At 41.4% G+C, this 14,939-nt stretch overlaps 4 protein-coding genes across 4 annotated transcripts; 2 read left to right on the plus strand and 2 right to left on the minus strand.

The window, feature by feature from the left end:
* Positions 1-5,014: 5,014 nt before the first annotated feature.
* Positions 5,015-5,710, minus strand: LOC128299348 (uncharacterized). The gene is made up of 2 exons (XM_053035286.1): positions 5,669-5,710; positions 5,015-5,596 (listed from the first exon to the last, which is right to left on the minus strand). Exons 1-2 carry the CDS (start codon positions 5,708-5,710, stop codon positions 5,015-5,017), a joined length of 624 nt encoding a protein of 207 aa, XP_052891246.1.
* A 962-nt stretch (positions 5,711-6,672) lies between these two features.
* Positions 6,673-7,547, minus strand: LOC128299356 (adhesive plaque matrix protein-like). Its single transcript, XM_053035297.1, has 2 exons — positions 7,451-7,547; positions 6,673-7,371 (listed from the first exon to the last, which is right to left on the minus strand). Exons 1-2 carry the CDS (start codon positions 7,460-7,462, stop codon positions 6,673-6,675), a joined length of 711 nt encoding a protein of 236 aa, XP_052891257.1. The 5' UTR covers positions 7,463-7,547.
* A 630-nt stretch (positions 7,548-8,177) lies between these two features.
* Positions 8,178-9,016, plus strand: LOC128298346 (adhesive plaque matrix protein-like). The gene is made up of 2 exons (XM_053034096.1): positions 8,178-8,274; positions 8,354-9,016. The coding sequence occupies exons 1-2, from the start codon at positions 8,263-8,265 to the stop codon at positions 9,014-9,016; spliced, it is 675 nt and encodes a 224-aa protein (XP_052890056.1). The 5' UTR covers positions 8,178-8,262.
* A 1,987-nt stretch (positions 9,017-11,003) lies between these two features.
* On the plus strand, positions 11,004-11,556 carry LOC128299364 (uncharacterized). The gene is made up of 2 exons (XM_053035310.1): positions 11,004-11,015; positions 11,089-11,556. The coding sequence occupies exons 1-2, from the start codon at positions 11,004-11,006 to the stop codon at positions 11,554-11,556; spliced, it is 480 nt and encodes a 159-aa protein (XP_052891270.1).
* The last annotated feature ends 3,383 nt before the right edge of the window (positions 11,557-14,939 follow it).

Genomic DNA, 14,939 nt, shown 5'->3' on the forward strand with positions numbered 1-14,939 from the left:
TTATACACCATGAAATCAATTGTGGGATTTAATTTGCAGATTGCTAACAAGACGGACGGGGTTTTTTTTGTTTGCTGTCTGCCGGGGGAAAACTAAACAGACAAACGGCAGACGATTGGAAAATGCCGATTGCCCAATCTGTTGGTCCGAAGAAAATGTGGTAAGTGGAAATCGATTGGATCGAAAGCTGATGCGATTACAGTGATGCGTTATGTGCAATCTTTCCATACGATAACAGTGCGATGACAGTTGGTTGGTAACACATTATAAATATGTCATCAATGATTTGATAATTGCAGGAATAAATTTATTGATATGAATAACTTTTTGAATGGAGTAATGGCTTTGTTTGCTCATATTAAACAATGCTAATGATGTATCTTTAACTTTAACTTTAACTGAACCTTCTTTAGGTCTGAATATGATTGTTTTTTTATTACTTTAACTTATAATATATCTTACAATAATTTATTTAATTGAGCATCCCCGAGATAAGGCGGCATACAAAGAGGAAATGCCTTGTTAAAATTATACGAAACTTAAAATACAAAATTAATAAAAATAAATTAATAAGTAAATAACTTAAGTACTAGAATTGATCACATTATTGCTAAGGTAATCCAGGGAGAATACTTCATAGAATTATCCAAAGAATACTAAAGGGTCTAACAGACAAAGGTTTCTTGAAAGACTAGACAGAGGCATAAGATTTTTAGCGGTCTCATGAACAAAAAAGGTCTTAGATCTATGTTAAGTGTTCTTAGGATTAATTGATATATCATTTTATGATGATAAATCTCCTCCACATCCTACTGAGTATTACAGAGCCATAGTGAGAGCGAGTAATGGCATTTTCGACCAAAACATCGATGTCCTTCTCAACCAAAGATCACGATTGTCTCATAAATTGAAAAATAACTTTAAGAGAACTACAACTACTTTATCTTTATAAAAAGTAAAAAAGTCTGAATGATTAGTAGACCAATAGACATAAAAGAAGAAGAATTCTCCATAGAAAGAAGGAATTGAAAGAAGCATTGAAGTTAAAATAACATAGATCCAATCCCAAAACTAACATTCAATAAAAATAATAAACTGTTAAGATTCTTCAATATCTCTCGACTACTCAAAAATCCGATATATTTTTACAGGCAGTCCCCGAGATACGTGGTTCCTCTTATACGCGGTTTTTGGAAATTTGAAAAATGAGTTAGTTTATAGCAAAAAATTTAAGTAATAAGATGAATAATTGGCCGCAAATACCTTCCTTTGCCATATAAAACATTTGTTTTATTTTATTTTATTTTAATATAATCTTTCGAAAAGTCGTCTGATTTGCTGAACAACTTTAGAGCAGAGTAGGAAGTCGACTCTGTGACTTTGAAGTATAAACAAAATTCGAAACGGAAAGTCGAGATACGCGGATTTTTCCCGGATTATAGTGGTCCGCTATAAAAGTGCATCTCGGGGACTGCCTGTATTGATAAGCAGATCGCTGCCACTTGATGTGATGTTTCTTGAAGAAAATATCAACAGAATGAGAGTGTGTCTTTAACGGTTAGTTAGTATTAATACTTAAGCGAGATGTCTTGCTCTAAACCTTACTTACAGGGGTTCGAAGATGGGTCTCGTGGAATGATATTCCATCTTATAAAATGCGGAAAAAACAATCCATAAATCCTCCACCGAAACGACGCCCTTACGACAGATCTACGGTTCAGTGTTAGGTCGTGGGAATGACATTGAAACAATGTATCCACGAAGGGAGCCTTTACAGTTGGTAATGCTAATAACCAATTTACTACTTCCATTTTGGAGTTCCAATTCCATTTTTGTCGGTTGTTAAGCGAGATACATTTGGAATCTTATCCGTTTCGACTGAAATTCTATTAAAACCTCTTAATGGCTCACGATGCACTAGAGCCGAAAGATAAAAATACCACACAATCTACGCAGCTTAAATTAACCCGAACGAAGCAATTCAATCACCTTCCGACCAGCATCCACCTTCGCATGCCTGCAGGGGTTCCGTATGATACGAAATAATTAGGTCGCATCCGACCGGTTTCCCGCCCGGCCCGACGACCCTACGCACAGTTACGTCACCGTTCGAGAGTTCAATCGCGTGTCACTTTCGGTGCGTGCCACTTTTCCGAAGGCACACTTTCTTTCGAACCCGCGCTTAGCGCAAACGGTCGGTTTCGGAACCCGGGCCCCGGCATATCAGCCGGCGGACATCAACCTTGAAACATGGTTCCCGTGAGCTGCCATAATCACGCGCACGGAGACAGATTTACCGTTGATAGTGTCGTTTCGGTGGAGTATCGAAAAAAACGAAAAATGGTTCGTAAATTGCTGATCATAAGCTTTAGGTAATCAAAAGGTTACAAATATGAAAACACTCGAGACAGTCAGCGACACATGCAACATGATCGTCGACACACGTTGGTAAATTTAGGTACCACGAAAGTAAAAGTGCCCAGTAACAGCAGCTTCGATTTGTCTTCCCTGTCCGCTTTGCCCATCCATTACCGTCGGGGGGGTCCACCACAGTGGCAAACAGGTTTGTGACGGAGCGCTGTAGAAACTGGATTACTGGACCACAGGACTCTTGCTGCCACTTGGCTTGGTACCGACCGTGCGGTGGGAATTGTCTCCTCGTTTCGGTGTGATTCCGAGAGTAAGGATAAAGAAAAAAACTGGAGGTTGGTGGTCCCTGTTGCCCTTAGTTCCTTCTGCACTGCTGGCACAGGATAACTGGCTCACCTTGAAGCGTTGTAGCGTACCGTACAGCGATTGAAAGTGTAGCAGGGCTACCGTTGATGCAACAGCCGCACAAATGAGGATGAAACAGATCCAGCGCATTCTTTCTCTCTCTCCCTGTAAACACATCCAGCGGTCATCTTCATCGATCGAGAGGGAATCTGCGAACTGAATTTCATGGACAGCGCTGGCAAAAAAACCGGATTTTGGTAGCAGTGCACTAGCCTTGAAGTTGCCATAACCTGTAACAGAAACGGAACTGACAAGAATGGGTTGAACCGAATCCAAACTAGAACGATAGAGCCGTTTAGGGAAGTGCTATACTTATAACATGTGAAGATAACAGTAGCACAATAAAATCTATCCATTTTGGAGTTGTTTTTTTTAAGTCTAATTATTGAATATTCTAGAACTTACTTTTAATGTCTTCGGTGTTTAAAACTAAGTAACAAAATTACCACAATTCGTAGCAATTGTGGCAGATTCAACTACTAGAAAGGGATGATAGTTGAGGCCCACAGGGAGCTTCGTCAACCTCTAGAGATTACTTAAGTCAAAAAAGTTCCCACAGCTTCTGGTAATTTTGCTCTACATCCATCGACCTGTATCCTATACCTGACTTTGGTCATCGTATTAATAATTTTCATGTTTGATTTTGATGAAAAAACATCAAAGTAAACATTATTTAATTTCTTCGCTTGCTCCTTAGTTGTGGCGCCATCTGTGAGGAAGTTCTATTACTGCTGGATAACATGTTTTTAGTTTATTAGGACTCTTTACATTGTTTTCAAACTAACACAAAAACACAGTTGAATGTTGAAAGGCAAACAAAATGCTACAGGAAATCACACCTAACACATTGAGTTAAACAAATTCCTTCTGGACCTTCATTTAGGGAAGAAGTTTCCTCGGCAATAACTTGGCCAATCTGTCTTATAATCTTATTTTGATCTGTTATGATAACATTGATACTTTAGTGTGCTAACTGCCAACCGGTCATTCTACAGTCTGATGGAACTTCAAAACACCTGTCGCGACGAATTAATGCCTCTGAGACATGAACTTTTTCCAAAACTGACGTAACCCTCTTAGCCGCGATCGAGAGGAAGAAGTTCAGATTCAATTTTGGCCTCATAAGTGCGATGGTGCTAGACCGTGAACGATTTATGGGACTCCTGCAGCAGGACAAGACCGCGAAGTGGTTGTGTCGCCTGATTATTAAGAAAGTAAGATTCGAGTCACAAACTAGTTAGTAATCTAAAGACTGTCGCCATTGTACTTTGCCTCAATAGTATAGACTGCAAGTCCTAGATAGAATTTCATTCAAATCTGCAGATATGCCAGGTTGATCGTTATAACAGGTATAACAGGTCGTTATGCCAAGAAACAGAAGAAGAGACATTCTTAGTTCTAAATGATCGTTGATGAAGAAACAATACAATACGACGATAATGACGAAAAAAACTCTTCAATGGCTGTATAGTTATATAACAAATGCTATAATTATAGTAGAATGATGCTAGAATGCAACTACTATTACTGACCTATTCTACGACAGACTAGAAAACTACTTCAATTTACTTTAAATTATTTTATTTACTTACCCTAAATTTATCTGATCATCGTTGCTGTCTAACTAACGAGCACACGACCCGATCGTTGCCCGCAGCATTTAGGGAATTGCTGTGTCAATTGTGTCAATTTCGTAACCCGCTACTTACCGCTATAACTATAGCGACCTTCACGGGACGTCTGGACGTGGCTAACGTGCAAACTCCAAATATTAGTGCCAAATGCAAACCGAACCCAAAACATTACCTACCACACCACCGCCAAAGGTCACGCAGGGTCGTCACACACTAACCCCTACTGCCTGATCGGTTGATTAAAGACCCGCGTGCAGCCGGTCGGTGCTGGGAGGCGTGAAACGATTTCGCAGCTGGAAAACCACACCACCGCAGCATGTGACAGGCCCGGCCGGACAGCTACCGTGACTTGACGAAATGGCCCACAGTATAAACAATGCACAACACCCAGCAAAAAGAGTCCGGGGTGAAATGTTAAAGGGTCTCTTTAATGTAGGCCAAACGGACTGTCAAATTATGGTCGGTTTTCGTGTCGGTGTGTCGATTGAATGTGACTATTAAAGACTTGTCAGACCGGGATACTTGTTGGGTATTTATTTCTGTTCTTACTTTGCACCTCCTTTAAACTCTTTTGAAGTGCTTCCAGTCGCCAGATTCCGGAGCCGTCACACTCTTTGATAGGTGTGGGGAACATACGTTAGTTTAGGTGCGTATGTTAGCATTTTGCGTACCCAGCTCGGATTGTACGACCCAACCTGCACGTACTTCTTCACGTAGGCTGGTTGCTGTACTCCGATCACCATTGGATGATTTCCTTCACGAGTCCCACTGACGTGTGTAGATGCGAGAGGAATCCTACTGTGGACGTAAACCGGATCAGAATAGCCCGTAGGATAAACAGGACGATAAGTGTTTGCCATCGGTCGCACGCCAGTTTTATGATAAGGCATGCTTTGTTCTTGCTGTACTTTCATCTGTCCATGGGAGAAGTATTGATTTTGAGCTGGTTTTATCATCGGAACGAACTGCATCACCGATTGCTCAGGCCTTGTTGGACCGTGATGGTGGAAGGGAGCACGAGTGGACAGTTTAGGAAGTACCATTGAGTTTTCCACTCTCTTCGGGACGATGTGTTTGATGAAGCTCACATAACTGACGGCGGTTGGTACATACTTAAGACTTCCAGTACCTTCCGATTCACTTGAAGCACTTAATCCTCCATTTATGCAAGCAATAAGCAGCAGAATCTGTTAGAAATAGAAAGAAGATGATGTCAATTTGCAACTTTCCATACCTCTAGTTACGTTTAATTTTCCTACCATATAGAAACACTCCATGCTGTGCGACAAATTGATGATCATGGCTGAAAACCGTTTCACTACCCACCGAGACACCAAGGATGACACTGTGGCGAGTTTCGATACATTTCTTTCTTTTTATACGGCTCTTTCTCGAGTTACTAATTCGCACTGGCTACGGTTGGTTTATTTGAAGTTTGGAGATGAAAATTCATTATCTAATTCGTTACACTCCCATGACCACTACGCTACGGGGGCTTATCATTTTAAAGAGCAATTAGAAGACCATAAAAATAGTCCGCTATCAAACCTTAACACATCATCGTCATTTATGAGTCTTTAGCTTAGTACAAAGTGGTTTGGTTTAGCGTTATTCAGGAGCTAGCATTTGATATTCAAATCAAAAGGTAATGAAGGATTTTTTCTCTTTCTCTATTGCGTGTATTGCTTTTGGTTTTTGTACGCTTTTAATTATAATCGTTTAAATTGGGTGACGCAATCATTCAGTTTGTAAATCATTGTTTTTACGTATATAAATATTATTTTGTTATATTTAATTTTATTATTTGTTTTATTATTTGTTGTCACCGGTTATTTTATCGTTTATTTATTTAAAATACATAAACATTCGAATTTTTCTGTGTTATTTACACATTTTTTCATCTAGTATCTATCTAGTATCTAAATAAAAATGAATCATTAATGTACCGATCACAGCACTTGCTCGCATGTTTAGAAATACAAATTTAAATGAAACAAGTGAAAGAATAAAATTATAAAAACTTAACAAGAGGTAAAGAATCCGAAAATTTGACCAAAATTAAATAAAAAAAGTGCATGATCAAAAAGTACAACAACCATAAAATGTACAAATACTTAAAAATGCACTAATTTCTTTTATAAGCTATAAGACAAATAAAAGACAGCTTTAATTACTCACAAGCACATATTTTATGCAAAGCTAATTTATTCACATGTCAATTAATACACAGTTTTTATCAACATATTATCACAGACACAAATCATTACAATCCATGGCCATAGATGCCACCGTAACCGAGGTTTTGTCCATAAGAGAGGACCTTTCCGCCGTAGATCGGAGCTGGCTGAGCGATAATGCTCTTGCCGTACACTGGCTCAGCGATCAGAGCTTTGCCCGGATAGATGGGCTCAGCGAACACGTTCTTGGTGTAGATTGGCTCCGAAACAATGGTCTTGGTGTATGCAGGCTCAGCAATCAGAGTCTTGGCGTATGCGGGCTCAGCAATCAGAGACTTGGTGTATGCAGGCTCAGCAATCAGAGACTTGGTGTATGCTGGCTCAGCAATCAGAGTCTTGGTGTATGCTGGCTCAGCAATCAGAGTCTTGGCGTACGTTGGCTCAGCAATCAGAGTCTTGGCAATCGGGCCATACGACAGCGGCTTCGAGTACTCGATGTTCTTCACCAGAGCCGGAGCCTGGTACAGAGAATGAGGAGCAGCATAGCCCAGGGTTGGAAGAGGGTTGGTAAGAGCCAGAGGTTTGCTGATCACAATCGATGGAGCAGCCTGGGCATATCCGTGGTACAGCTGTGGCTCAGGAAGGATGGTCTTGCTCACCACCGGCGCACCATGCTTGACGATGTTGGAGTAGCTGACAGCGGACGGAGCATAGGACAGATGGGAGGCATCACTCGGGATGTATCCGGCGCTGACACAGGCCAGGGAAGCGACGATCAGGACGAACTGAAAACGATAGAAGTGTGAGCATTTTTGGGATAATAAGATTCCTTAATCCTCAAGAGAAATTACTCCTCGAACTCACTTTAGAAGCCATTGTTAGAGGTTGATTGGTAGAAGGAAGATGCACTTTGCTGGAAAACTGCACGATGAGTGATGTCTGTCCGATTCGTAGATTGCGCTTTTATAGCGAAGGTGCCATTGTGCGAAAATTCAGCGAACAGGATGTGAGAGGGGCGTCAAATAATAGTCGTTTGAAATTTCTTTGTGTGTATTGATGTTGTGAATTAAATTTATCAAAAAAAAATCATGTTGTTAGAGTAACAGTTTCAAATTAAATTATTTAAAATGGTATAATCGCTACAGATGGCTTTGTATAGTAAAATGAATCAAAATGAAGAGAATTGGATAAATAATCCAACCAACTTCTTTTTTCTTGCAGCTAAGCAACGGATTAAGCAACAAGCTTAAAGAAAGAGTAACTATAATACATATTGATAAACACGATTAATATATTTACTTAAAGAAAAAATTAAAAACATTAAAAACAAAAATACTGTCATCATAATCAAATCGAATCATCATGCTCTGGAAAATGTCTATACATATGATCGCGTGGAGTTGACCGCTCATTTATATCACCACTTTTAAAGAAAAATCTGAAATTTAAACTTTATATGAAACTATTATCTTCATCACTTGTTGTTATTCCGGTATGGCACCAGAAAACACAAAGAGTTCAAACGATTATTTGACGCCCCTCTCACATCCTGTTCGCTGAATTTTCGCACAATGGCACCTTCGCTATAAAAGCGCAATCAGCTGATCGGACAGACATCACTCAACGTGCAGTTTTCCAACAAAGTGCATCCTCCTTCTACCAATCAACCTCTAACAATGGCTTCTAAAGTGAGTTCGAGGAGTAATTTCTCTTGAGGAATAAGGAATCTTATTATCCCAAAAATACTCACACTTCTATCATTTTCAGTTCGTTCTGATCGTCGCTTCCCTGGCCTGTGTCAGCGCCGGATACATCCCGAGTGATGCCTCCCATCTGTCCTATGCTCCGTCCGCTGTCAGCTACTCCAACGCCGTCAAGCACGGTGCGCCGGTGGTGAGCAAGACCATCCTTCCTGAGCCACAGCTGTACCACGGATATGCCCAGGCTGCTCCTTCGATTGTGGTCAGCAAGCCTCTGGCTCTTACCAACCCTCTTCCAATCCTGGGCTATGCTGCTCCTCACTCTCTGTACCAGGCCCCGGCTCTGGTGAAGAACATCGAGTACTCGAAGCCGCTGTCGTATGGTCCGATTGCCAAGACTCTGATTACTGAGCCTGCATACACCAAGTCTCTGATTGCTGAGCCAACGTACGCCAAGACTCTGATTGCTGAGCCTGCATACACCAAGTCTCTGATTGCTGAGCCTGCATACGCCAAGACTCTGATTGCTGAGCCTGCATACACCAAGACCATTGTTTCGGAGCCAATCTACACCAAGAACGTGTTCGCTGAGCCCATCTATCCGGCCAAGGCTCTGATCGCTGAGCCAGTGTACGACAAGAGCATTATCGCTCAGCCAGCTCCGATCTACGACGGAAAGGTCCTCTCCTATGGACAAAACCTCGCTTACGGTGGCATCTACGCCCATTAATTGTAATGATTTGCGTCTGTGATATATTATTGGTTCGATTGCTGAATGTCTTATGTAATGCTATGAAAGATTTATTTTTATAATAAAATGTAAGGCAAAAATGTCTTGTAAATTCATAAAAATTTCTTTTGCTACCATGCTATCAAGGGATGATGAATTAAGTGAGAGATTTGAACGCAAAAAAACACTAAAATTTACATATTTATTCAAAATGAGAAACATCATTGGCTGTTATCAATTTGTACATCTTCACCCAGAACATCGATTGAAGGTTAACCTATAAATTTTAACCCAAACCGGATGTTTTTGTTGTTTAACTAAGCTTTAATGGTGCTTACAATATGTTTTAAATCGTATCAATGACTTGAAAAAAAAACATAAAAATTAAAAGGTCTCTATTACAAGACGATCATGAGTCATGGGAATTAAAACACAATTAATGCATCCTCCAATGGTTCAATCTTTTATTCGCTTAACTTTTTTGGAGCTGTATCGTTCGCAAGCCCTTCTTTTAAGGGTCGAACAAATCGGTGTTATCGAGATAAGACGAAACAAGGTTCTTCGCAATGACTATCACATTGAATGTCCATGTAGCCCTGCCGTAAGCGACCGTTCCCTAAAGGATTGCATGCCAAGGACTGGGGCGTTAAATGTAGCAGTCTGCCATCCATTAAGCCGCCCAAATGTGCTGGCATTTTACGCGCAATAGATCGAAATCGCTGTAATATTATTGCTTTTTACAACGATTCACCGAAAGCACACCCTTAGGGCGAGTGGTGTGGTGTGTGTTCCGTCCCTTTTGGGTCCGTCCATCCAACCAAATATGGATTAATAGTAGCACGTAAATTGAACTCTCATTCCCACCAAACGGGCAGGTGTTTACGGATTATCAATTAAGCTCCTGTTGAAGCTACACTCCGGACAGGTGTCCCCTTCGGAGACCACACTTTTAAGTGACATTAACAAAAAAAATCAAGTTAAAAGTTCGACAATAATCTTCCAAATTCAATCGAATCCACTATGGCACACGGTGCAGGCGGGTTCGGAATCGATTCGCATCGGATCATTGCACCGGGTTGCTCGAGAAGCGACCACACGTCCATCGAAGTTTTGGGGGTCCGTTTCTTAATCTTAATTGAACCAAGCTCACCGAATGACACTGAACCGCATTTGTGAGCCCCGTTTGGCGACAAAATCCGCCCAACACGGCACGCACGGGGTGGCACTGATCGCTTGATCGGAATGATCGACAAAACATCGAACGGCAATGGCACGGGGCGAAAAAGTAAGGAAATGACTAAATAATACCGGCTACGCGAAAGAAACCGACAAAAGTTCAAGGTAGCGGCGTCCGTTCGGGCCACCAGACGGGCCCTAGGGATAGCGCTGGCCTTACGGGGGAAGTGAAACGAATTGCAGAAATGAGAGAAGTTTTTTTAAAAATGGAAGCAAAAAAAAAACACACTCTCACAAGACATTCGACCACCGTCACCATGGGGACAGAAAATCGCACATACTTCTCACCGCTTCACTCGTTCCCTTTGTACGTCGTCTTTACCATTCGTTGCGCTCCACATTTTGGGTTGCGTAATCGTGTGTTAAACTACACCAAAATTAAGTTTCCTTCATTTTGCAGGTCCCTGATCATGCGATTGTGTTGGTTTGCTTCCATTTTATTGGCATCGATCGACATCCAACCGATGATTACTGTTTTCTCTTGGTGCGCGACGTTCGTCGCTTGTCGCTCTAATGTCGTCGCGGTCATTGAAGTCTTTTGAACATCTTCCTTTCGCCTAGCGGCAGGAAACCGTTTTCAATGAGGAAATAATAATTATTTTAACAGGTACAATTGCTTTTTATTTTAAACCGAGTGGCAATAGAAACGATTGACTTCCGATTTAGTTTGGAGTATATAAATGATGGGCACACGGTGAACATTATCAAACACACGTTAGTATCAGCGGCTGACAAGAGTCAATCGTCCACAATGGCGTTTAAAGTGAGTAGCGAGTAGTTTCCAGAAAATTCCCTTCTGTATTTTGTTAAACCATTCTTTGGGATTCTTTTCGCAGTTTGTTGCAATCGTAGCACTGCTGGCTTGTGCCAAAGCCGACTATCTTCCGACCGATCTGCACTACGCTGGAGTTTTCGGTTATGGATCAACCATTGCACCAGCAACCCTAACGCATGGTTCGGTTCTGTCCGGATATTCGCCAGCAGCTCATCTTGTGGAGCCGCTCGCTCGAGCATCGCACCGCAACCTACTGAATGGCTTCATTAATCCAGTCCCCTTAACCCTCGGTGGATCACTGCCTGAGGGCAAAACTACGCTCAGTAAAACCTTCGTCTCCACTCCAACGTACGTCACTAGCCACGTGTCAAACCGGGTACACACAAACGAGCCGAAAGCCCTAATTAATAGCCATGTTTACGGGTATGACAAGAATGTTATCAACGCTGTCGAGGCACCCTTGGCTTACGCTGCTTACTACGCTGGTCCAAATGTTCCGTATGGGGCTGCCTACGGACATGTATATTGAATGTAACTAATACCAACCATACCCGACATCGTTGAACCTAAGTATGGGTTTGTAAATAAAAGAGACATTTGCCCATAAATGTAAATAAAGAGACATAATGGGTACCATAATGGAAAATTATTCTTCTAGCCGAAATGGATATTAAAATTTGCAACTGGAAGTTTTAAATAGAAAATATATAAAATAGGAATATTTTTAATGAAGATAAAACCTCATCTTCACGAATTATATATTTTTATAAAAGATTTAAAAAGATTATTTTTTAAATTATTTTTTAAAAAAGAATGTCCCTTACGCGACAGTAGCGTCATCTAGCGTTGAAACAATAGTATAGCTTGGTCTCACACCCTTCGAACATTATGGCGTTCCATTATGGCAAACTAATTTGTTGAGAATTTCACTACGGCAAATTTGACGAAGAAAATGCACATGTGTGTGCGCAATATGAAATAATGAGCACGAGCGAGAGCGCATGACGCCGAAGAAGCGAACAGCATGAGAATCTCCTTCAGGATGGAAACAGTCATCGAGCGAGCTTTCGATTCGGCGGGAGCGCAAGCAGGAGAGCAACAGCGGTTAGAAAGAGCACTCTTTAATTTTGGCCGTTGAAAGTCTAATTGTTCTCTTTGGGAAAGTGTTTTTTATTGTTCATTTAAGTTAAAACTTTGTTTAATCAGAAGTTTATTACAATGCATTAAATTATGAAAAAAAATTAACGGCTTATGACTATTTTCAAAATCGCCCTCTGTACGTGCCATAATTTTTCGCCTTTCGTTTTTTGCGCTATTTTTTCTATTGTCCTTCTTTATTATGTTTTCTTGTATCCTTTTAATAAATTTACGAGTGCAGTGTGAAGTTTTGTACTGTTATTCATGTTTTGCAAAACCTTGTTACTTATATAACATATATTATACTCATTTCCGATTCCAATTTTTCATATGCAATGTTTTTCTTTCTGAAAGTATAACATCTTTTACGGTTAACTGCATTAATTTAAAAATAATTTAATATTTAAACAAAGTTTATTAAAGAATCACAGCGAAACGGGAAGGTAATTATTCAAAAACAAATCAATCAATCATTTAAAACTTTGCAGTAGAGGTGCTGTGCGTTACAACTGCATTAACTCCCATTCATCCTAAGCAGTGCTAATCATGTGCAGCCCTTTCCCCCGTGGAAAAAGTGTCAACCTAATCGAGCACATGAGCACATTTCCTATGATCAACTGCCCTCGCACACACTTTACTATGCTATCCAGCAGGCTGGGTGATGGGGAGGTTGTTAGAGGGTACTACCTGCTACCACGATTGGACGACAAAAATGAATCATCGATTAAACGCAACATACACCCAAACGGGAAGAGGGTGGCCTCGTGGAAACCCCTGCGCATTGTCGCAAAGGGGGATGAAATAATATGTAATAGCCAAAATATGATCTCTCCCGCATCTTGCTCGCTCGCTCTGCAAACGGGAAAAGCGTGCTCTCCGGAATGTTGAAGGATGCATACTGGCTCTCTCTCTCGCTCTCTCTGTATCTCTGTTTCTCTGAGCTAGGATGCATACGGCAAATGATGTTGTTGTCCCTTTAGTGTGGTGGTCCCTATGAAAATGCTTGCTATGTTCGCCGATGTTGTAAACACGATAGAAGTTGTCAACTATCTTGTACAACACGAATGCAACCGGTGGCAATTATTATGTAAAAGATGCGTGCGTGCGTGTGCGTGTGTGTGTTTTTTAAATGTTTCATGATTTTATCTTAATTGTTCTTGTACAGAAAAAAGTGCAGATAAAATGATCAAATATTTACCTCTTTTAGCATTTATTTAGCTAATTGTGAGTTAACATCTCAACCATTCAATAGTAGCTTTGTGTTATTTCTCTTTCATTTTCTTTACACTCTTAGCGTGACATTAACGTCTAACATTTTGATGTTATAAATTTGTTAAATTATTTGCTAATTATGCAAACAACCGCTACAGCTTCCATCCGAATGTGTGGACACGTTTAGAATGGTTTTGTTCTTTTTTCTTTGCCAATAAAAAATCACTTTTTTTCGTTGCCATCCGCACTACAACGCACGCTGCCTACTAAGAACTTGTTTGGTGATTATCGCAGTCTGTGTTGAAGCTTCCACAATGGGAAATTTTGTAAGATTGTGTTGCGTCGTTTTTTTTTCTCTCCACTTCATACTCAATATCCCCGCAATCACCACCGACGATTATCCATCCTTTCCGTCGACCTTTATGCGACTATCATGCTAGATGTTAGAGGTGCGTCAGTGTGTGTTGGGTATCGTTCTGTTTGTTGTTTTACTGTTCGGAAACTGGTTGTTTTCGGGTGCATGTTTTTATTTGAAAACGCGCTCAACAAAACGAACCAAGAGCAACAGAAAAAAGAACAAAAACTACCAAATCTGCTTCGGCCGCGTTGTTCTGGCGCGAGAACCGAACTGTTGGCAAACGGTGTGGCATCTTCATGATCGGTTCTACCGGTGCGTATCGTTTCCCTTACGGCGATGGTCACCAAACGCCGCCAACACCACGGGCCGGTTAAGATAAATGCCTCCCGTTGGTGGGAGCTGCAACGTATTGGCCAAGCGCGCGCACACACACACACACACACTATACACATTCTTCATGTTCGCTTTCGATCGCCCCGGTACGCGTTTCGATCTATTCTCCTTCGCATCGCATCGTTTGTTTCGTTCGCCCGGCTCGCTTTATTTTAAGCATCGAACCCCGCGGCCGGGAACGAACAAGAACAAAAGGCGCGCAAGATGAGGCGCACGACGAAATAAAGGAAAAGCTACACTACACCACGAATCTCTGGACTCTTGGAAGCGCTGCCGGAGTGGCGGCCTCTGCTGGCCCCACTCTGTCCACCCTTTGTTCGATGGTGTTACCCATCGCTGGAACAGGTTTTCCGTTCAACATTCACCCCGACTGCCAGCCTTTCCGACGACGACGGCGACCAACGGCGACCAACGGCAAGATCGCGAGACCTTGCTCGCTATGCATTCGACAGCATAAGCTGAGGATTTTGGCCGGCTTTGCAGAACGACCGTACACACTTCCCTGCCGCGCCCGGCCCTGCTGCTGCTGGGCTACCGCGCATTCAAACAGACTGATAATCCACTCTGAGCCTGATGTTCAGCGTTCAGGTGTGTGACGATCCGCTTCTTTTTCTGTGGTGCTCTTGTGTCCAGAAAGTGATTTGTTAAGCATTGTGTAGCCATAATCACTTCACTTTCTATCTTGCGGAGCCGGTTTTACGTTTAGTATTGGTAAAGTAAAATGCTTTTTACTGTCCGTTTAGTGTAATGTTTGGAAAGCGGAATTACTCTTCAATATACCAAAGTTATTTCTTACGATTTGTACTAAATCC

The sequence above is a fragment of the Anopheles moucheti genome, chromosome 2, assembly GCF_943734755.1.
Source record: "Anopheles moucheti chromosome 2, idAnoMoucSN_F20_07, whole genome shotgun sequence".
In the NCBI taxonomy this organism is placed as follows: Eukaryota; Metazoa; Arthropoda; class Insecta; order Diptera; family Culicidae; genus Anopheles; species Anopheles moucheti.

Excerpts from the sequence above, each read along its gene's own strand:
- LOC128299348 (XM_053035286.1), bottom strand. The coding sequence starts at position 5,710 with ATGATCATCAATTTGTCGCACAGCATGGAGTGTTTCTATATG. Across the intron at positions 5,597-5,668 it reads GCATGGAGTGTTTCTATATG|ATTCTGCTGCTTATTGCTTG; the intron begins GTAGGAAAATTA and ends TATTTCTAACAG.